This window comes from Choristoneura fumiferana, chromosome 11 (assembly GCF_025370935.1).
Source record: "Choristoneura fumiferana chromosome 11, NRCan_CFum_1, whole genome shotgun sequence".
Lineage (NCBI taxonomy): Eukaryota > Metazoa > Arthropoda > Insecta > Lepidoptera > Tortricidae > Choristoneura > Choristoneura fumiferana.
In genome coordinates this window covers 13,770,661-13,794,155 of record NC_133482.1, presented here as the reverse complement: position 1 = coordinate 13,794,155, position 23,495 = coordinate 13,770,661, and the positions used below count along the sequence as shown (strand labels likewise).

The following is a 23,495-nucleotide window of genomic DNA, read 5'->3' as shown; positions in this document are numbered from 1 at the left end:
TTTGATACCTACCTCCATGCGTTCCTGAGAAAAGGGTCTTGACAAACGGACGGAAGGACAGACAACTAAGGAGTGGTTAGGAAATTTCCCCAAAATCGTCTTTTCCTATAGTAGCTAAATTTCCAGTCACACTTTTTTCTATTCTTGATTTACACCAGACGTATTTTTATTCCTGGAATGATTTGTCCATTCGCAGATTTCCCTAAATGCTTTTTTTCCCAATATGCTTTTTTACTGAAGCTTATTTTCATAATCGCGTTTTTCCCAATTTTAATCGACACAGAAATAGTGTCGACGGAGCTCCGCTCAGTGAGCGGAGCTCCTAATTTTGTGTAGTTTTGGCCCTTCGGGCCGATGCAAACTTAACATAACCTAAACCTATTTATGTTTCTGTGTCGATTAAAATTGAGAAAAAACGCGATCATGAAACTATGCGAATGGAAATTTGCTACTAGGAAATGACGATCTTGGGCAAATGTCCTAACCCCCCCAACTAAATGGTCCTATAAAGGTTCCGTAGCTGCTTACTGAGATACGAACCTAAATAATACCTAACTGAACTTACATTCAATCAATCGTTCGCTCAAAGTTAGCACAAAGCCTCAGCGAGTATCTAACCAAGGTATTACATACACATTGCGAAGCATTGTTTGGGACGACACAGCTTACGCATTATAAGTTGGTCGACTCCCGAGGCCCTGTATTGTCTACCGAGTCGGCCCTCTGTACCCATTGTGCTATGCTCATCAATACTTATAAGGAACTTGCTATGCAGCAATGAGGGCTATCGCGTATAAATTCACCACTAGAGGCGCTAGGGTAGCGTGAGGTCTCCGAAATGTCAAATCTCATAGTTTTTGGGTGAGCAACGCGGGTTTATTTATAATTAGAATAATTTAGTGAATATTTTGCAATACCTGAAATTAATTATGGCAAATATGCGTTGCGGAGCAATTAATGTCTGTGTTTTGAGACAATTTTGTCTTTCGGAAACCTTTGTCCTCCCTTTTTTCCGAACAAAACGGGGACTATGCAACACTGTTAAATACTTGTGATGTATACATATCATTTAATAATATTGTAAATCTGTTTTCATCAGCAGAGGTTTTTCCGAACCGGTGGTAGATTTTTTTTGACATTCATAAGTGCTTGTTATAGCCTAAATTGAATAAAGATATTTTGACTTTGACTTTGACTTTGACTGTGGCATGCTCAATATTTTTATGGTACGGTTTTAAGGTGTATTAAATATGATTTTAATCTAAACTTTGTTTTTACGCCCGTAACAACAGACTTTGAAAGCCATACTTCAAAACCTCACGCAATAGTGCGCCATCTAGTGAGACAAAAAACGATAGCCCTCATTAATAGATTGAGGGTGAGGATAAACACGTCATTAGAACTACCACACGTCGCCCGATGAAAGATGAACTAAAGGTAGGTGGGTAAGGATATACTTATTTAAAGTTGTACTTTTTCAGGGTTTCGCAGTTCTGTAAGGAACCCTTACTGTCGCTTTATCCTTCCGTCCGTGGTTCAGCTAAGTGACCAGTAAGAAAACTGTAATTTTGTATGAGCATTAGTAACCACGCCGACAAAGTATTAAAATAACATTTTGTAAATAAATTTTTAGCTTAGGTAAATACTTCCCCGTACACATAAAGAAATGTTGTAAGTTTACTTTTTCTAAGACGGTTTTATGAAGTAGTACCTAATCAGTTTGCAAATTTAAGCTATTAGGTGTAACGAATTTAAAAGCAAAACCTATTACTTTTGTATTGTGGCAAAACTATAACAGCTTAATAGTACATAAGTTAACGAGTATTCCAGAGTAGTCAGGGTTCCGTAGCCAAAATGGCAAAAACGGAAACTCTAAAATCTAAACCGGTGGGTAGAAAAATATGAAAAAATTCTGGATGGTAGTAAATATATATCATCAAACTTACAAGGAAAACTATAACGGTTAAGTTTTCTTGAGAGTTATGTAGTTTAAGAGTAAATAGCAGCCTAAGGTATAAAATATACCTAAACTTGGAATATTCCGTACAAAATACGAAATCCTTAGAAAAATATTACCTTATTGTTTCGTAATGGCTACGGAACCCTATTTTGGGCGTGTCCGACACGCTCTTGGCCGGTTTTTTTAATTTTGTAACAAAGTTTTTTACTCAAAATTATGAATGGATACTACTTATTTCTAATAAGAAAAAAGTCTGAAAATTATTTGATCGTACAAAAAATGTAAGTGAGCAATTCATATTAACATTAGTAAGTCCGCACCGCACAGCAAAATTCCCTGTAGCACCTCGCCCCCCGCGAAAAATGCCACAAAATATAGGAAATGCAACGACAATTTATCGGCATCTCCAGTCATAAGCACTTCGTGGCTTTAGCTTGAACTTCCCTTACAGATTGTAAATGTCTTGGATTCAGTGATTAATGGGAGAGTCATTAACGCTGTTTCACTGTTTGAGGCTGTTATTCACTATCGTCACAGTTACCATAGTTTCTTGATTTAGATCGAAGGCCGGATGGTTCAGTGTTAGTGACCCTGACTATGGAGCTAGAGGTACCGGGTTTCAATCGGTGCCTTTTGAAAGGTGTCTTAAAATTACGGGTGTTTTTTTTATCATTTCGCGGGTTCGATTCCCGGTTCAGACAGGCGATTATTCAAAAATCTATAAATGCAGTTAAAATTGTTTTTAAAATTAAAACGAAGCCTCCTTTCAGTAAAATTGTGAATCTACAATATTTAACATAATTTCAATTCAATATATTTATCATGAGTTGAGTTTTATATACTCGTAGATGATAATTATAAATTAAGTTCACAGTGCAGCACATCATGCCCCGTGAAGCCGTGCTGGCCGAGTGGTTTGACCTATGGCCTCTCAAGCAGAGGATCGTGGGTTCATGTGCGGAATTACATTTGAAATTTACCACGAGCTTTACGGCGAAGGAAAACATCGTGAGGAAACCTGCACAAACCTGCGAAGCAATTCAATGGTGTGTGGGAAGTTCCCAATCCGCACTGGGCCCGCGTGGGAACTACTGCCCAAGCCCTCTAATTCTGAGGGGAGCCCTGTGCCCTGCAGTGGGACGTATATAGGCTGGGATGATGATGACATGACATCATGTCCTGCCTCGGAGAGGCGTACAATATTCATTTAATAAATTAATACTTTCCCTCCATGTGGTATGGTCTTGGGTTGCCCTGTCTGTATAGATTAAGTTTTACTTCTAAAGTTTATTTAAATACGTATCTTTAACAAAGCACGATTTGGCTCGCTAAGGTATTGGTGTAATAGTAGATTATTCAATAAGGGACTAAAGCAAGTCATTATGGTTGTTTAGTCTCGCGTTCGTACTTTTCACTTTGAATGCGAGGAAAAAAACGACGATCTGTACAAAATTACAATATTACTTGTTCAAAATTCAAATAGCAAAAAAATTCTTACGCAGTCTCTCTTTTCTTTTTTTTTTGTTAAGTTACGCTAAATTCTAGCATACTTAGCTAACAGATTCAAACTTGAAAACTATTTTAAAACCAATTGGACTATGCATAATAAAATGAATTCATCCTTAATATAATAAGTAAATCCATAAATATTCGTAATCATTCATTGTGTTTCACGACATTAAATCGTGTTTATTTTAATATTTTGAGGTTATTTCCACGCCCAAAAATTATCTAATACACAATCACTAAAAACGGCGATAATCCTCCATTAACAAACACCGTTATCGGCTGTTTAGGGGTTTCCATAGTAAATTAAAAAGGAAATAGTTCCTAGAGATTAATGAAGAGACCCGATATGCAGACTAAAAGTAACATTTTAAAAGCATGAGAAGTTACAGATGGAAACTACTGGATAGTGAGAAGTACTCGGACGTCTACCATTGGGTCATGGTATCAAATACTCTTTTTGTATTACAGCTTCTGTCATTAACTAAAGCAAAAAGCATACCGCAAAACGAGGCTACTTTGCACCAATTTTTGCTCCAAATTTCGTAATCTTTGTTTTATTTTAAAAATTATTATGCTGTCGTATGTTCATATATGTATTTATGTAAAGTAGATCACCCCTACTATCATGCTGGCTTGCTTAAACTACGTCATAATGTTGTTTTAATATATATATTAAGACTTTAATTTAGGAGCAATGTTACCCGGCGTTTGGGTAACTATGCTACTGAATTTAATTTCATTCATAATTCATACTAGGAGGCGTTTGGTGTATTTTTACCCCATCATTATCATTGCACTCTGTCTTATCACTGTACGGCGTCTGACAGGAAAAGAAAAGAAAATATCGGAGCAAAAATTGAAGTTCAGTGTTGCCACTTTATTGGGAAGTGTATCTGTTACCGGGACTTCGACCTGCATGACATTTAAACAAAATACAGAACAGGAGCATAGTTACCCAGTGAAGCAAAGTAGCCTCGTATTACGGTACTAAGAATTCCATTCGGGTTAGCACTTTTTTTGACGCCGGCCCTAAGAGTCTTGCATTATGCATAGTTCCGATAAGCAATAATAAGCGCACAATTTGCCGTCGCCCGCAGGCCTGATGAATATGGAGCCACCCTTTGTCTTGGTGTTTACAAATTTATGCAAGGATTAATTTCGCTTAGGTTGATAAGCGTTACGATTCGTTTGCATATATTTCTAATATTCCGTTTTGCCGACCCTGAGTTAGTTAGCGCGGTTACAGTGAGTTCATTAACTGGTTGTTTATTAAATTAAATTTGGACTAATTTGGAACACTATTATAGGAGTGTATTGTTGGGTTTGGAATCTCTAGGATTTGGTAAACTTCTCTAACTAACCTCGGTCATTCTTCGGATTGGTGCACTTCGTTTAATTAAGACAAGTAAATCTTCACATACAGCAGTTTGAATTGCAGCAATTCAAATTCCGGGATTTTACAAAATTCCCCTGGAAATTACATCGCGGTTTTCACTGACGTTGCATTTAAAACAATTATGACAAATTTCACGACTAAGCCCAGCGGTTGTTATTTCGAGATTTTTTCCCTATCCCGTGGGAATATCGATTTCATCCAAATTTATCCAGCTTTTAGCGTAAAGGAGTAACAAACATTCACACACAGACACAATTTATTAGGAGTACGTTTACCACGAGACTGACTCGTTAAATAGATTGAGTGAGTAAGTACACAAATATTGCTAGATCTGGAGAATGGTAGGCTACCATTTCACACTCACACTTTGACAAATAGGGATCTTTTGTATATTTACTCCTCCTTTACAATATGTACGTACCATCTCTGCAAAGAAGCATGTATAAACAAAATAATTGACGTTGTAAACTGGAAACATAACTTCCCTTCGCACAGTCGGGTGAAAAAGCGCGTCCCCACAATCCCGGCTCATGAAAAATTCCCGCTATAATCACAAAGCTAATTAAGAATTCATTTAACACATCTTCCCGGCCTAATCTAATCCGACTGCATTATTTAAAAGGTACACGAATTCCACTTTTAAGGCGTCGTTGCTACTTTTATCCGATTATGCCTACGAATAAATAATAAGTCAGGAATTGTAACTGCGTTAGAAAAATGGCCTTGCGTGTCCTAGTAAGCGGGGCTAAAAACCGTGTTCTGCGCGTCATTTGTCGTGCATCTGACATTGCATCACGCGCGCAAACCAATCCCTGCTTTGTTTCTGAATTTTAACCAATCAACAAGCACGTCTATTTGCAACCTCGAAAATGATTCGCATTTGAATCATAAGTCGTTTTGGTTTAAAGTGTGGCCACTTTTTGTGTGGAATTTGTTCTGAGTTACGCTACCTGACTTATTATTTATTAGTAGGATTATGCAGAGTAAATACTGCGTTTTATTTGTTCATAATCGTCATACATAAAGATTTTCATCATTTAGCATCACTAACTAATAAAGCTCCATATTATATTATGTAATAGATTATGGAACTACCGTGCAACGGCCAACTGATACATCATTTTTAACTCGTCTTTGAAAATTTTAATTGAGATAGATATGAAAATGTCAGTCATTTCAAATTAAATCAAAAATCAAAATATCTTTATTTCATATTTATAAGTAAGTAGATTGACCAGGGGCGTCCCTTTAGGCTAAAATGTTAATGTAAAAACGATCCCCAACTATGAAATTTATTTATTCTCGAAGGTCTGGCTGCCGCGGGCTCTTGCTTTATACATGTTCAACGTATGCCTATGTTGTTGTGGTAGCAAGGAATGACTCCAAACCTACGAATTACGCGGATTCTTACACTGCGTCGTTCACCTAATGCGGTCGCCGAATTTGATTCAAACTACTTCGGCGAACGAACGTCATCTTTACATTAGTCTGTCCGTCTACTGCGGCGGCCATATTAGGTTGGTGGCAGCTGTCGCTCGCCGAATGCGACCGACTACTTACCGTGTTTTTACACTTTTGCGGTGGCCGTATGCAGCATGCGGCCCTATGAGTATCCTAAAAATTTTTTTTTGATTTCTTTATTGTACCATTTTGTAGTTTACATATACATTCGTGCAAAATTACAGCTTTCTATCATTGACAGTCCCTGAGCAAAGCCGCGGACGGACAGACAAACATGGCGAAACTATAAGGGTTCCGTTTTTGCCTTTTTGGCTCCGGAACCCTAAAAACGACAACATTGAACATGCCATAGTACGAAGTTACAATTTTAATCATAACTTTGGAGAAACACGAACTAAGAAGTCTCCAACTTCAGACATACTTTAGAAGTTCTGTATAGGATTTATAAAATCAAAGCATTCTTCGTGGTCGGAAAAATACTTTTGTTTTAAATTTTAAGCGTTATAAATATTGACTTTATTTTAAGATTAAAGTAAAGCCAATATTAGAAATGGTTATTACAGGATGTGCCTATAAAAGACCAAGGTACCACGGTAAAGAAGGGAACCAATGAAATCACTGATTTAAACCCAGTCGGGGTAAGGTTAGTTTTATTCTTTAACAATAAACGTAGCATTTAGAAATTCCCGTGGGAATTAAGTAAAATCTTGGTATTTCAATTCAACTGTTGGATCAGACTTTCATTTAATTTCATGTACTTAATCTCCAAGTAAAATGCCTGCTAAGTAAAATACCTGCTTAGTAGTTCTAATAACTAAACAAAAAGTACGTTGCCGGCCTTTTAGGCAGGAGTACGCACTTTTTTTGAAGGCTTGAAGGGGATATCATCTGGGAATACCGCAGGCGACAGTTCGTTCCAGAGTTTTGCTGTACATCTAATTATCTAAATGGTGAGGATGGACGTGTTGTCGCATAGGGCGGTGGCGGAAAGATACGGCAGTCATCCAAATTCAAACATCCACATCCAATATTCAGTAAATACTCGTAGGCCGCAATGGGCACTTTTACACGTCATTTTTTGAAACTTGGCAGAAAGTCATTTTTTCAAAATAAAATAATTACAAATAATACTTAAAAACTATAGTATAAATTAGAGAAAAAATTACATGAAAAGATTAAAGAACAATAGGTATAGGTAATAAAATAATACAGGGATGTATGGGGTCCGTTAGTTACAAAACTAAAACTAAACATGTAACTACCTATATCCACGTACAGTGGAAAACACCCGAAAGTGGATCAACCCGAACAACTCCTCAGAGCACACCCCGACACCTTAACACTGCTTCGTGTTTGAACTTTTGTATAAAATTGACAGAAGGCATACCTACTGACAGAGAGTAGTACTATAGTGTAAAGATATTTATAACCTCGACTGTGCCTACTTTACAAAATCACAAGTAAGATAATACCATGCGGTTGTTAAAACGAGCAGCTTGGAATTACTAAAAATATTCTGGCTGGACGAAGAATATGGGAACAAATGAGACAGCGGACAAATGGGGGCCCCGCCCGGCTAGTCGCGCTTTCTCCACAATTTTCCCTTTATACAGAACAAAAGTTCTAGATGTGAGTTTAAGTATTTTTTTGTTTAATGTTGAACTTATTTTCTTTTACTTAGATTTTTTTATACTTCAGACCTAAATAGCTTTACATTGTTTTGCATGCAACATTGCGTTGTACATAATTATATTCGTATATTCCTTTTATTATTGTTTCAGTAACATTATAATTATGTATGCTAATCTGTAAGGTATTTATTATAGGGAACTATATTTTCTGACACTTAAATTTAAATTTGTCACTAAGCTGCGATACCCTAATTATTATATCTATCCCTTAGATATATATTGGTCATCAAATTAATCAAATCTGTCTCTAAGTATGACTCATCAGATTAATGTTAACCTGTATCCTAAATTATAGTTTGATCATCAAAATTTGATCTCTAAAATAATAGATCTGTCACCTAATAAATATATCAGTTCCTTAATTCGATGCTTCTACCTATTCTACTAAGGCAGGTCTGGTTAGGTACGACGACGAGCGAAGCGAGGTGGAGTGTTAGGTAGAACTGCGACCCTTAGTGCGCGAGCCGAGCGAGCGAAGCGAGCGTGCCGCAGCTGTGGCCGACGAAGTGCCAGAACCGAACATTTTTTGCTAATACTTGTATGATGAATATAAATGTTTGTAGTAGGTACTTGAGTCTTGGATGTTTGTATGTATTTAAGTATATATGTATGTATGTTTACCCGTTGTTTAGCACCCATAGAACAAACTTTGCTTAGTTTGGGGCTGGGTCAATTGGTGTAATTTGTGAGAAGATATTATTATTATTATTTCATTCAATGTATATCATTATCGTCAAATTTCAGTTCAATTATTTGATGATCAATATTATTTTCCAGTGATTATACTTAATTAATTTTTAGGAAGCCATTTCTATATTGTTTGGTGATTCAGTTTTAGTGACACATCTATTATTTTGGAACCCAATATAATTATTTGATGATCAATATTATTTCCGGGTAAGTAATTTTTAAATAATATTTAGGTAACCGTTTTAATATTATTTGGTGATTCAATTTAGGTGACAGTTCTACTATTTTAGGAACAAATATTATTTATTAGGTCGCTGTAAACGCATTTCTTAGGTGATCAATAAAATCATACCCTTTATTATATTATATAGGCTATGTCGCCCGATATAAATGTTTTATTTATTGAAAAAGAATATTGGTATGTGTATGTTTTGCATTTGTGTTACCCTTGTAAGTCTTAAGAGTACTTTATAAAGTAGATACATAATAACTGCAGGAAAAACTGCCAAATATACTGTGGGGAAGATACTATGGAAAACTGGGAATTCTCGGTCGGTCTGAAGCGCTACTACGGTAAGTCTGGACTTACCGGTTAACAGTTTTGACATGAATGGAAATCTGAATGAATGAATTAAGTGAGTGCGTGTGTGTGTGAATTACCGCTAAAAGTTTACAGAATAACCTAAGGAACTTAGAATAAATAAATAAATAAATATCACGGAACAATTCACACCATAATTGACCTAGTCCCAAAGTAAGCTTAGCAAAGCTTGTGTTATGGGTACTAAGCAACGGATAAATATAATTATATAGATATAGATATATACTTAAATACATATTAAACACCCAAGACCCAAGAACAAACATTTTTCATACAAATATCTGCCCCGACACGGGAATCGAACCCGGGACCTCAAGCTTCGTAGTCAGGTTCTCTAACCACTAGGCCATCTGGTCGTCTTAAAAAAGTAGAAAGTTACTTAGAAAAGTTGAAAAATCCCTGTCGTTTCAAAGTTCAATATCTTACAAACCGCTGAACCGATTTTAATGAAACATCAACTGGGTAAGAACCGCCGCAAGGAAACTTTCACATAATAAACCGCATGGTATTTATCCGCTGGCTATGATGCCACACTCAAACATATAACACCCTTCTTTTTGCGTCGGGGGTTAAAAATGAGGATCATGTCATAATCGATTCGCGCCAGTAACAATTAAGTCATCATCATCATCATCCCAGCCGAAATACGTCCCACTGCTGGGCACAGGCCTCCTCTCAGAATGAGAGGGATTGGGCAGTAGTTCCCACGCGGGCCCAGTGCGGATTAGGAAGTTCACACACTCCATTGAATTGCTTCGCAGGTTTGTGCAGGTTTCCTCACGATGTTTTCCTTCACCGTAAAGCTCGTGGTGAATTTCAAATGTAATTTCGCGCATGAATTTCGAAAAACTCAGAGGTGCGAGCCGGGGTTTGAACTCACGATCCTCTGCTTGAGAGGCCATAGGTCAAACCACTAGGCATAAGTACCTACGAGTACAACAACACAAAATTAACCTTTTTTTTTTGTTAAGAAAAGCCATCCTCAAATACCTGAATCCCTGACAATGATGACTAATATGAAAGCATCGGACCCATCTGCGCGTGATGAAAATAAAATGGAGACGAAGAGGAACCCAATCCACATTTCAATTGCGACCCTTATCCGAAGGAAATTAAACTTAAATTCGACTGTCAGCATTTATCTGATTCCTGGCCCATTCGGAACGTTGATTAATGTAGAGTTTCGAATCGATCTGTCCTTGTTTGAGCCCTAAACTGGAGGGCTACTACGAAATTCTATAATCGAAGTTCACATCGTACCGTCCCTCTCACTCTCGTATTAAAAATATAAGCGTCAGCGGGAAGGCAAGATACGAAGTTCGAATTATTGGTGTCACGAACCAGTGACTTCAAAAAGGTCTTGCATTACTTCATTTTTTTTTACGGACAGCTCTTGTGTGTAGAGTAGAGTATTATCCCATGGCTTCGCTCGCGTTAACCAGTTAATTCGGAATTTCAGGATTTTGCTAAATTCTCGTGAGAATTCCCGCAAATAGCACCAAGGTCTTTATTGTCACCTGTACCAAGTTTGATGTCTAGATCTCGTGGTTGAGAATTCGGGATGTTACTCGTGCACAATCTTTGCGTTATTCCAAAATATCCAGCTAACTACGAACTATTATTTAATACAATTCCGTCCAGCCGTGTCAGTGTTAAAGAGTTACTTACAGATTAAAAATATACCTACAACATGCCTGACTGCCTGCAGGGCTACTACGAAACTCGAAACTCGAAGTTCGTGTCGTGCTGTCCCTCTGACACTTATACCGGATAATACGAGAGCGAGAGGGACGGTACGATACGAACTTTGAGTTTCGAGTTTCGTAGTAGCCCTGCTGCACTTACGAATATTGGCATGTACAATTTTACGACGCAAATAAAAATTTGGCTAGTGGCTTTACTCGAACTCAACCTCAGTCCCAAATAAAAATAAAACAGTTGACAAATTACATCAATTAACATTATGGCTGCAATTAAACTAGTTCGCTAATGTTGTTCGGAACTCGAAACAGAAGATCGGCTTTCTTTTTCTTTCTCATGTGAATCTTCATGAAAACCGAAGAAAACCGACGAGTCCCGAGTGACATTAACATTATTGTACTGTACTTACGTCGAACTCTGACTGTGGGCTTCTTGAAAGCTGTACGAAGGTAAGGCATTGACATCACCAGCTCGATGTGTGGTGGCGGAGGCAGCTGGAACCAAAGTCATCAACTAATCATCAACATAAAGGTCTGTATGTACATATATGTTTTCATAATAGTTATTACACATTTACCCCTTGTTTCACCATCCATTGATTAATTTTATTTGAAGGATAAAACAAATCAATGGGTGGTGAAACAGCCCCTTAAAGTCAGAGGTGCAAGTCCGTATCTCACTACCTTCTGCTTGAGAAGCCATAAGTGGAATAAACTGATTCATGTACCAAAGTGGAACCTTTTAAAGAGATAAAACTATTTATCAGCCCGGATAATGTTTACAAACTCATATCAAACTGTCATGAGTTTATAGGTATAGGCGTGTACAGTCACAAGCATTAATATCTGCCACAGCGGAGCGTGAAAAATTATCTGACACATCCTTCCGGCCCTAGTAATAGAGTCGTATCAGATATTTATGCACGCTTGTTGTGTCAGATATTGGTGCTGGTGACTGTACACGAAAAACTGACCCGGTATTTTCCATGTCGGTATTATCCGGGCCGGAAAAACAAACTCATGTCAAACTGACATGAGTTTATATGGGCGTGTAGGTACAGAAAAAATTTGGGTCGGTATTTCCATGTCGGTATTATCCGGGCCGGTAAATACTTGTAGTGTCACCCCTTTTAATAACCAACTTCACTTTCTTGACAAACGTATGGGATGTCAATATGACATTAGTACCACAAAGGTACCTCCCCGTTACATGATTCAATTTGTTCGACTATACCACCACCACTTACCTGTAATTTTTATTTTAGATTTTTATGTGTAAAAAAGAGATATTGAATAATATTGAACGTGATACAAATTAGCGCTTCAAACTCAGTTAATGCTGAAAAATGTAATGCATTAGCTCCTTTGTTGAGATTAAAATAGTCTGTTAAAATTTGCAGTTTCCTTACGTTGTTTATTAAGTAAATCACGAAATCAATGACAGTTAGTGAATACCATTTCCCTTTGGTTCAATGGAAATACACCGTTAAAGTTGGAATACAATTAGGGCGACGACCCCTGCCGGGTCAGTCTTTTTCTATCCGTTCTAAGAAGGCAACACTTAGACGAACAATTTGTTGGAAGATCGCCCTTTGAATACGATCTAGAATTATTGAATCTACCCTAGCAATATACTGGCATCTCTGTCACAAATAAGGAATAACGAAGATAAATATCAACTATAACTTGTAACGTTTTCGGTTTCGAGAATGTAGCTATTTTTTTGCGTTGAAGAAAAAAATTTTTTTTCATTTCATTTAGCGTTCCAAATATTGTGCAAAAACGATTTTGGCTAAACAAGTTTATGGATACAATAATTATGTTTGGACTAAAATCAAATTTTACGAATTCAAAACGTTCACAAATTTAGCTTCTATTACAGGGGGGCTACTCCGAAATCCGAAATTCGAAGTTCGTATCTAGCCGTTCCGCTCACGCCACGGTTAACACGAGAGCGAGAAGGACCGTCCGATACCAACTTCGAATTTTGGACTTCGGAGTACTAGTTCAGCGCTTCTAAAATGCAATGTTTTCGTAGGTACTACCGCGTTGAGACTAGCCATGGAGCGAATATAGTTTTACCATGTAATATACCGGATGTGGCCTATAACAAGAGTAAAATTTCATTATTTATCAATAAAAAATTACAGTATTACAGTTATAAAACTAATGCACTGTAAAGTAAAATTCAAATGATCCTCCTAAGACCCAATCAATTTTTAGGACATTTGTAATAGCGACCCAGTGTCCCAATTTTAGGTAAGCACAGAACTTTGAATTTTAATTAATATCAGCGATCAATATCATCAGCGACATATTTAAGAAAGTAAAATTCTGATTCACGCAGATTTCGAAGCTCCGGACGTGTCTTTAGTCTATGTCATAATTTTAGGACCTTGGGTGGATATTTCACAAATTTATATATTTAGTTGGGTCGGAATGGGTGCGCTTTCTGATCCTAAAAAAAGGCCGTCAGGAGGTTATACACAAAAAAAAAACAAAAAGACACAAAAACTCAAACAAATAATTAATACACAGATCGTACTCGTCAAATGAACGACATTAGTTCAGCGACTTTTAAGAATATTTATTTTATTTTTTATTTCTACTACACTTAAAGTGTATTCGAAGAAGCAATGTAAAGCAAAATGTTTGGTGTTGTAGCGTGACGGGCAACGTCAATTGCACTCTAGGATGGCGTAGGTACATTGATAACACTATTTAATTTGTATGAAAACGGGAAAATCTCAAAATTTAATTATTTTAAAAAGTCGCTATACTAATATTGCCCAGTCTGACGAGTAAGACCTATGTTTTAATTATTTGCTCCTATTACAGGCCACACCCGGTATATTTGCATTTAGATGTGTATTTTGAAAAACTGTAACTGTTAAGATATAATTATAATCACTTACCGTTTTTGATATGGCGTTCATCCAGCCCCTAAGCAGCAATAAAAAGATGAAACGATTAAATTACATATTCATAACAAATTATTTGTTTTTTATATACAAATGAAGTTCCCAATCCGCACTGGGCCCGCGTGGGAACTACGGCCCAAGCCCTCTCGTTCTGAGAGGAGGCCTGTGCCCAGCAGTGGGACGTATATAGGCTGGGATTATTATATTATTATTTATTTATACAAATGAAAACGGCTTGGCTTTGCGAATTATTCCCACGAATTTTCTTTTATATCGGCCTTATTTCCTCGCATTTCTTACATATTTAATCATGACACTCGACAAATTAGATTTCCAACCTTTTCTCAATACACGTCATAATGAATTTTCTTCAGTAAATGTACTCATACCACATCAATTACTCGACGAAAAAATCTACGTACAGCATGCAGCGGTCTAGATTCATAGTAGATAACTTTAGATTAACCGAATTTATGACCTAAAAAGGCATAAGGCATTGATGACGTATCTAAGTAAACTTTTAGGATAGCATTCCACACGTCAGAAAAAATATACATATACCTAAGAAAACCAGCTTAGCATACATTACCCAAAAATTAAACCGACCCCGTGACAGCAAATTTTGACGCCACACGAGAACAAAGAGTAACAAATAAAATATGAGGACGCGGGAGGTTGCAGGTGAGCAAAGTAATTGTTAGAGTTCAAAAAATGCAGTTGTAAAAGGTAAAGGATAACCGTACCTAGTTATAAGACCGCGGACTAGAATCTAGAATACAAAATTTCTCAGTACCTAAAGACGAAAGTTTTCAACCAGTGTGTGTTGCCAGTGATGACATATGGATCCAAGACGTGGTTCTTCACTATTGTATTGGCCTTATAAATAGGCTCCAAGTTGTCCCGTTTGCGATAAACGGCAGTGTGCTAGTTGCTAAAGCCGCAGGCGCAGGTGTCTTCATAAAAAATTGAAGGAAGCAGATGGCAAAGGCAACGCCGAAAATACAGTCCGACCTTTTATGCTGAAGAGCAAAAATAACGAATACATTTCTATACAAAGTTATACGAAAAGAGACCCGTTATTTTTGCTGGGCAGTGTAGTTGCCGACACTAAGGCCCCAGGATTAAGGCAAAACGACACATATTTTCCGGCTAAAAGTGACCAGTTAAAAGACGGCTTCTTTTAATTCTCTACAAGTACACATTAGCTTAATTGAGGGATTTAAAGAGAGCTTGGGAGGAGTCGTCTTCGTCTGGACAAGGGAAAATAATCAAAATGTCTTCACGAGAGTTGAATATTAATATAATATAGAATTGTTGTGGATGGAATATTTTTCGCTTAGATAGTAGTGGCATGGTCTCGTAACAATTAGATTGATTCTATCTGGTTTCCTGATACTTTGGTCATACGTACTCCATACAATAACTAAACGGACGTCAGCGATGGTAAGTATTAGTGCTACTAACATTATGGATTCGAAGTCCGAAATAAATGATTTATTAGTGTTTGTATTACACAGGTGACGTACAATCAAACAAATTTAATCATTACCCAGGATGGAACCTTTGTGGTACCATCAGCCAAACATGTGGTCTACCACCTTAAAGTTGATAATCGTTTGCATGTCATAAAACAATAATGCCAATAGACGTACCGTGTCTGTCAACTTGAAAGTTCGACTTAAGCGACATATTCATTTGATAGGAACTTGTTTAAAAATTGATAGACTACTTATTTGGCTGATGGTACTAATATCATGTGACATCCGATACCTTTGTCAAGGAAATAATATTAAAATTGATTATTAAAAGGTTCCACATTAGTCACACTTCTCTCAGAATATTAGGTACCTATTTGAAACCTACGCAACTTAGGTACCTAAGTCACACTTCTCTCAAATATTTTACTCCACTTAACCTACCTGAAAATATTTACTCCACGCCACTGATGTGTGTGTGTGAGAGAGAGAGAGAGAGAGAGAGATAAACATTTATGTACATACACATGTTGGATACACAGAAAAATACACAAGGACGAAGGAATAAATAAAAAGAAAATGCCTCGTAATCAAAATCATCACAACAAAAAATAGCAATGGCGAATTGTTAAGAGATAGCTGCCAGCTATTTAGTCTCCAGTAGTGCCGACCATCGAAAATCGAAGTTCGTATCGTACCGTCCTTTTCACTCTCGTATTAAATAACATTAGCGTAAGCGGAACGGCAAGAGACGATTTTCGAATCTAGCACTTCGTAGTAAAGGGCCAGGCGGTTTTGCACTTTAGTGCGCCAGGGTACAATCAATACAATATTAATTCTTTCCCGTGTATTGAATTTAATACTCGTAACGTATGAGTGCTCGTCACTGTCCCAATAGTTGGCATCTTTAATCTTATGTCATTAGCAATAGAGACGACAGCAGGGTGTCGGCTATTGGGCATTAGCGTGTCGAACACTCGGACGTTTACCTTATGTGTGTCAATTGTCTCCTAACCATGTATATCAAATTTCACCCCCTAAACTAAATTAAATTTGAGACATTTTGAAAATTTGATAATATACTAGTTATTTGAGGAATGGATCTGACTGTTCAGAGAACTTTGAGCGGCTGTATTATATTGTATTAATTAGGATTTATTTGCAATTAAATATAACACGTATTTCTGTACGGACTCCATCTTGAATGCTTGATTGTTTATTGGTAGAACCTTACTCTATGGATTATCCTAAAGCCTCTTACACACCTACATATGACACAGCGGCAAAGTTTTTGTTTTCGAGAAATAATCCCTAATAGTGAAGCGAGCAAACAATCAAATTGCGAAACAAACCGAAAGTTTCGTACTTATGCGACGAAGTTGTTTACGATACGACACTAACGCTCTACTTCACGAATTTACTCTTTCTATGGCACTACATTTTTCTTTTTCAGAAATGCTCACTGAAACAAAGAAAGTCAGGCCATTTTAATTTATGGCGGTGGAAGCATTCTAAACTTCCACTGAACGTAGATATAGATAGCTACTTATATGTTTGTTTAGTTTTAGTTTTGTAACTAAGGGACCCCATACATCCCTGTATTATTATTTAATATTATTGATCTTTTCATGTAATTTTTTTCTTTGATTTTATACTATAGGTTTTAAGTATTTTATTTGTAATTATTTTATTTTGAAAAAATGACTTTTTGCCGTTTCTTGCGGTGCGTTCTTCTCGGCAATGATGGTATTTCCGAAAGCGGTGGTAGTTTAAAAAAAATTACGAAACTTTTTATACAAAACTTCTGTATACGCCTATTATGTGTTTGCTTTTTAAACTCTAGTCTTCCCGGGAGTAGAACCTACAGCCAACCGGGGACTGTGCCAAGGTCTTCGGAGAACGTGGCGATACAGATACCCGACAATACCGTCGTAATCAGGCCCGCGACGGCGTTAGACGGGGCGTGATGAATTACTCCTTTTAGGGTTCCGTGCCCAGGAGACGGAGACTGTAACTACTAGCGCCATCTAGATATCACAACTGTAACTGCAACATTAAGGTGTCAATGATGGTTACTGTGGTTGGCGCTAGTATCGTTACGGTGCATTTACAGGCTTGCCAAGCTTAGATACGGTTTCACAAGCACAAGCGTGTGAACGGGGGCGTTTGCCACACTTGCGTGAGAGCTTGCCGCCGATCCGGGCCAGTGTCGGTTTTTGAACACAGATCAAAGGAAGCTTGACGTCTTGGTAGCGGTACCTACATATACTTATGACTGTGACTACAAACTTTAGCATTTATAATACTAATAGATATAGATAAGTCGCTTACTTGGTACTACCACTTAAGTGAATTTAAGTCTCTAGAGTTGTTAATGACTTTCAGAAACTACAGACGTGTGAAAGTGTCCATTTAATGTAGATGGGGTCGTTTGGTCCCCCGTGGCCTAGTGCCCGACAAGTTTATTCCAAAACAAGGTTAACTATTATATGCTCTGTTTACTCAAATAGTCGTTTGGAGGTCAAAACCACAAATAAGTTATAGGTAGAAATATCATCTTAAAAACGAATTTTTGGATGCCGGCACTAATTTTACGAGTATTGTATTGGCATGATTTAAATTTTTAGACACATAGGTAGGTACATAAAATTTCAGAAGCGGTCAAAAAACGAATTGCAAGATTTGTTCTAAATTAGTCGATCTAAGATTTTCTTTCAATAAAATAAGCCGGATGGGATTATTCTTACACGCTGAGTATTCTACAAATTGAACCACGTCGTCTCGTGCATTTATGTAAATGTTGTCGCATGAGAAAAAAATATACCTAGTCAAAGGTACAAACGTGCTTAAATTTCGACGTTAAATGCATAGTTTATAGTTTACTATTGTAAAATGTATAAAACAGACGAATGATAAAGTAAGAACTATACTCAAGCATTATACATCAAAAATATCATCATCATCATCATCCCAGCCTATAGACGTCCCACTGCTGGGCACAGGACTCCTCTCAGAACAAGAGGGCTTGGGCCATAGTTCCCACGCGGGCCAGTGCGGATTGGGAACTTCACACGCACCATTAAATAGCTTCGCAGGTTTATGCAGGTTTCGTCACGATGTTTTCCTTCACCGCAAAGCTCGTGGTAAATTTCAAATGCAATTCCGCACATGAATTTCGAAAAACTCAGAGGTGCGAGCCGGGGTTTGAACCCACGCCCCTCTGCTTGAGAGGCGCAAGGTCAAACCACTAGGCCACCACGGCCGGCATCAAAAATATAACAGTCGCGAAAAAAGTTGCTAACTCATTTAAGTAATCTCTACTCGTTTAACTATAGATACCTATTCAGTGATATTGCTACGGAACCATTTGGCACAAATCCTCGCGAACACCCGCATTTTTCCACTCGACTCCAGCAACGCACTCGTTTCGTATTCCGCTCCTTACCCGCTTTCACCCAATTATTATAAATAATGAGACAGGATCGCGTTACGAGCGCCGGGAAATAACGCCAATTTTAAGCCTCCGCGCAATTTTAAACGACGTAACAACAGAATAGTAGCAGCAAGCAACACTCGTCTATCTCGGAACGGCCTTGGAAGAGATGAATTGCTAAAAAAGGTTTCATGTAAAAATAAGCTTAATAAAGTTGTTGTCTTTTGCTATCCGACTTGCGCTTTGTTTTGGTTAATTTTTACTTGTACTTATCAAAGCAACGGAATCGAGACGAGACCTATCCTATAGTGCTTGTAGCGACTCCTAGCGCCATCTAGTGAACAACAATAGAAACTCCGACCATGTTCTACGTCGCGCTATCGAAGTTTCTCAACGCGGTCGCATATATACAAGTTCCGACGCTCGTCCTTCGGACTTCGGTCCCCAGGCATAACACCCGCCTGGAGAGAGATCTCTCTATTGGAGCCTTCCCCCACATGCTCTCACAGAGTCACAATGCAGGCGTGTATTTTGAAAAAGAAAAGTTCTACTTACGATATATATTGTATGCGTCATTATTTGTATACAAACTTGGATCTTTGTTCAACTATTTACAAAAGTTGTGTATGTTCTCAGCATCGGAACAAATTATAATATACTATTTATCACGTCATTATTCTCTGGATCAAATAAATAGTTATGTATGTGCATAAAAAATAAATGACAATGTTCTAGTCTAGGCTGTAGGTATAGTTTGACCCCAAATATCGAAGTATTACCAATGATTCTAACGGCTTTACGCTCCTCTGAATCCAAAGCGGCTAACTGCTAGGTAGTTGGTGGAACAATCTTCAATATAGCAGCTGTACTCCATGCACGACCGAACTTGTGACTGGCAGAGATAGCCCTAAAAGCTGTTCCAACGTCAAAAACTACCTCAGCTTATGTAGAACGCCAAGCTTTCAGGAGATTATTTCTGGAAAGTGACAGACAACGTTGGGAATCGAGTTACGAGGCTATATTAGTGAAACACTCACTTCATCTTCTCATCCGACTTGGCCAGCATCCAGATCACGTGACCAGGGTTCTGCCGCGACCCCAGCGCCATCAGCTGTGACAGCCGCACGCCCGGCGGCAGCTCCGGCGGCCGCGGCACCTGGCCCGTCTACATAGCAATTGCCACAAGCCACTTTACCTTTATCTAACGGGCTCTAATCCGCTGAATCGAACGCGACTAACTGCTAGATACTTGGCAGCTGTACTTTATGCACGACCCTACTTGGGCCTGGCATAGATGTAGTGGTAAGTCTTATTCGCATTGTATACTCAGCTTTATGTACTCTTTATAATCGCATTTAATTGACAATACAGTCCAGTTCGATCTTAACATTTGTTTGATTTACATCTCTCAAACCCACTCCGTACATAGATAGAGATTGAAGCTCTTCCAGCATCAAAAACTTCAGTTCTTCGGCGAATTTCTGGAAAGTGACAGGCAAGCCGTAGGGGCCATGTTAGTGTGATAGACTCACTTCATCTCCTCATCCGACTTGGCCAGCATCCAGACCACGTGTCCGGGGTTCTGCCGCGACCCCAGCGCCATCAGCTGCGAGAGCCGCGCTCCCGGCGGCAGCTCCGGCCGCCGCGGCACCTGCCCCGTCCACGTCGCGATGGCCAGCATTTCGGGGCACTCCTTCACGAGGTGCTTCTGTGTGGCCATGCATTTGCCTGATGCGTCCTGTAAATAATGCAAACGGTTAGTGATTCGCGGTTAGCCCATCGCAAGACCAACGACTTTTTTGGGTCAAAATACCACAAACGGGACTTATCACGCTATTATTACACAAGTAATATTTACCTCGATGGGTATAAGCTTTCATCTTCGTGGAATCCTGTTCTTAATAAGTGTCGGCGTCGGGATGAATGTTCGGAGGGACGATCGGACGTTGTTAGTGTTGTGTGTCGGTGTGATAGGGTGACTAATAAAAGTGACCAAGTGCGGGTAGTTCGTGATACGAGTGCCGGCACTATTAGTGATCAAGTGCGGGTAGTTCGAAGAACTCGCGCTGCTAGGCAGACTTGACACCCCACACTTCAGTCTACTCGTGACCACGGCAACTGTAACGTTGCCGAAACGTCGAGGTAAATATTTTACTTGTGTAATAATAGCGTGATAAGTCCTGTTTGTGGTATTTTGACTATGAGTGAGAATCACGAAAGTTTAAGACTTTTTTGGGTGATTTTGGATAAGTAAACAGCACAGCTCTGGTGGAAACAACTGAGCGGAGCGAAGCGAGATAAATTAAGCATTTCCTATTGATTCACGAAAAACACATTCCTCGCAACACATCATCTCACATCTCTGGTTGACACGCAGCCTAAAAGGTGATGGAAACTATAGTACTTAGCAACAATCGGTGAGAAACCTTTACAGGAGTGCAGTCGAAGTAAACAACTTAAATCAATCTTTTGAAATGTTTCGGATTACTTTTAAAACCTCTCTCTCTTGCTCGGTAAGCCTGCCGTGAAACAGCAGTGCTTGTACTGTTGTGTTTCGGCGTGGAGAGTAAGACAGCCGGTGAAATTACTGGCACTTGAGGTATCCCATCTGAGGCCTCTAAGTTGGCAACGCATCTGCAATATCCCTGGTGTTGCAGATATTTATGGGCGGTGGTGATCTCTTACCATCAGGAGACCCACTTGCTCGTTTGCCATCCAGTCGAATAAAAAAAAAACCTCGTGTATTATGAGAGACTATGATAATGTATCAGAGAGTATATCGGCAGTGAGAGAGCGAAGAGCAATCTTCGTTAACGTATTAAACAGCCATTAGTTCCTACTTATGTAAATTTAATAAAACGACCAAACAATACCGCGATTCAGAAATTCTTCTGGACATGACGGTGACCTATTTTGTGATACAAAACTGACAGTGTTCGATCACAACATTCACAACCACCACAATATTTATATGTTTAATACAAGACTCGTCACTTGTTAAACCGTGTTTAAATTGGCTTTTATAACTATTTAACTATTATTATTTATTTATTTATTTTGTAACTATTTAAGTACATGTACAGTTATATCGCACTAATATTATAAATGCGAAATCGAATGCGACTTGTAAGTATGTAGCTAGTCATGTAAAAAAGCAGGTTTAAAAATTCACAAAATTGACGAGTGACATGGTTGACGTGACACATAAGAGAGGCATAAAAAACTCACTTTTTTAATGTTCTTTTGTTAAATGTGCGGATTAAAATCATTAATTACGAATAAAAAAAACGTCATAAATTAAAAAACCAATTTAAATCCTGTGTAATACGGTATTTGACTATTTTTTATTTACTTTATAAATTAAAACTTAAAACAAATATTTTTAAAGATATCTTTAAATATAACAGAGTTATAAAGGTTTGAATTTCAAGATTAGACGGAGAAAGACTTACTTGCATGTGACGTCACACGCAAGTGGCGCCATACTTGCTGCATAGAGAAAAGCGTTTTAGACAGATATATAGATTTATTCAAAAATTTGGTACTCATATAGATCCAATTTTCAACCGAATTACTTTTTCTCTTTGCTAAACATTATCTGTGCATCTATATTTTTATAACAATATAAAGGATATGGCAAATTCAACAGTTGTCAAAATACCGTATTAATTGTCAAACTTCTTTATTATCTTCCACTGTAGTGGTCGATAATTACCAGTGGGTATATAGGTAAAAATAACTTAATTTGACCTGTTGAACGTTCCCTTAAAGTTAACGGAAATCAAACAACACGTTGTACTATCTAGCTGACGAAACACACGCGTTCCGAGCTCGCTTCCGCGCACACGAAATTTACACGCTCGAAAATACCTGGTAATTACACCTTGGCATTAAGAGTTGCCTTTCAGCGCGAGGACGCGTGAAATAAAAAATGTTTAAAAGCGAGTGTAAGTGATGGAGGGCTGTCAGCTGTCGCTCGTGCATGAAGCCCAACTTGTGGGGCGAGCGCCGAACGCGGAGTGAGCGGACCAATGAGAGCGCCGGGAAATAAGAATAAGTAGGATAATGTGGATTGAGAGATTTTGGCTTCATTATCCTTACATTTGGTTATTGTTTGTGACTGGTCTGAATGTTTTGTAACTTCGTAGAAACGAGAAGTAAAATTTGTTTTTCAAATGTTATTTTTGTGTTTACTGAGCAAAATAAAAAGGCGATAGTCGTGAATTTCATTTCAAGTATTGAAGGCTAGACCAAGTGATTTATTGATACTTTTGTATTGTACAAGCAAAAAGCTATATTTTATCTGGTATAGTAGCTTTGCATTTTCTTAACCCCTCGAGTGGCACGCGTTTTTATAACAAATTGACTGTTATGTTGTGTTCTATGGGTCACATACAGCATAAATAATATAATGATTAGAATTATAGAATGAGATAAGCAAGGAGTTACCCCTGTCATCGTGGTAACTAAATCACTTAGACATAAATTTACAATATAACACGCGACCTAATAGTTTAATTTCAAAGACGTATAAATTCCCTAGTTATTACAAAATGTAGCGTCCCATAAAAACCGTCCCACTGCGCGCACGAGCACACAAGAAGCCATTCGGCTAAGCCGAGCTATATATAAAGATTTAACCCTTCGCTGGCCTGTCG

At 38.1% G+C, this 23,495-nt stretch overlaps 1 protein-coding gene across 1 annotated transcript in view; it reads right to left on the bottom strand.

The window, feature by feature from the left end:
* Nucleotides 1–23,495, bottom strand: part of LOC141432869 (uncharacterized) — a 78,785-nt gene that overhangs the window by 8,071 nt on the left and 47,219 nt on the right. Inside the window, exons 5-7 of the mRNA XM_074094674.1 lie at nt 20,370–20,575; nt 13,924–13,951; nt 11,419–11,503 (exon numbers count right to left, since the gene is read on the bottom strand). Coding sequence (XP_073950775.1) covers nt 11,419–11,503; nt 13,924–13,951; nt 20,370–20,575 — 319 coding nt within the window. The remainder of the gene's footprint in view (nt 1–11,418; nt 11,504–13,923; nt 13,952–20,369; nt 20,576–23,495) is intronic.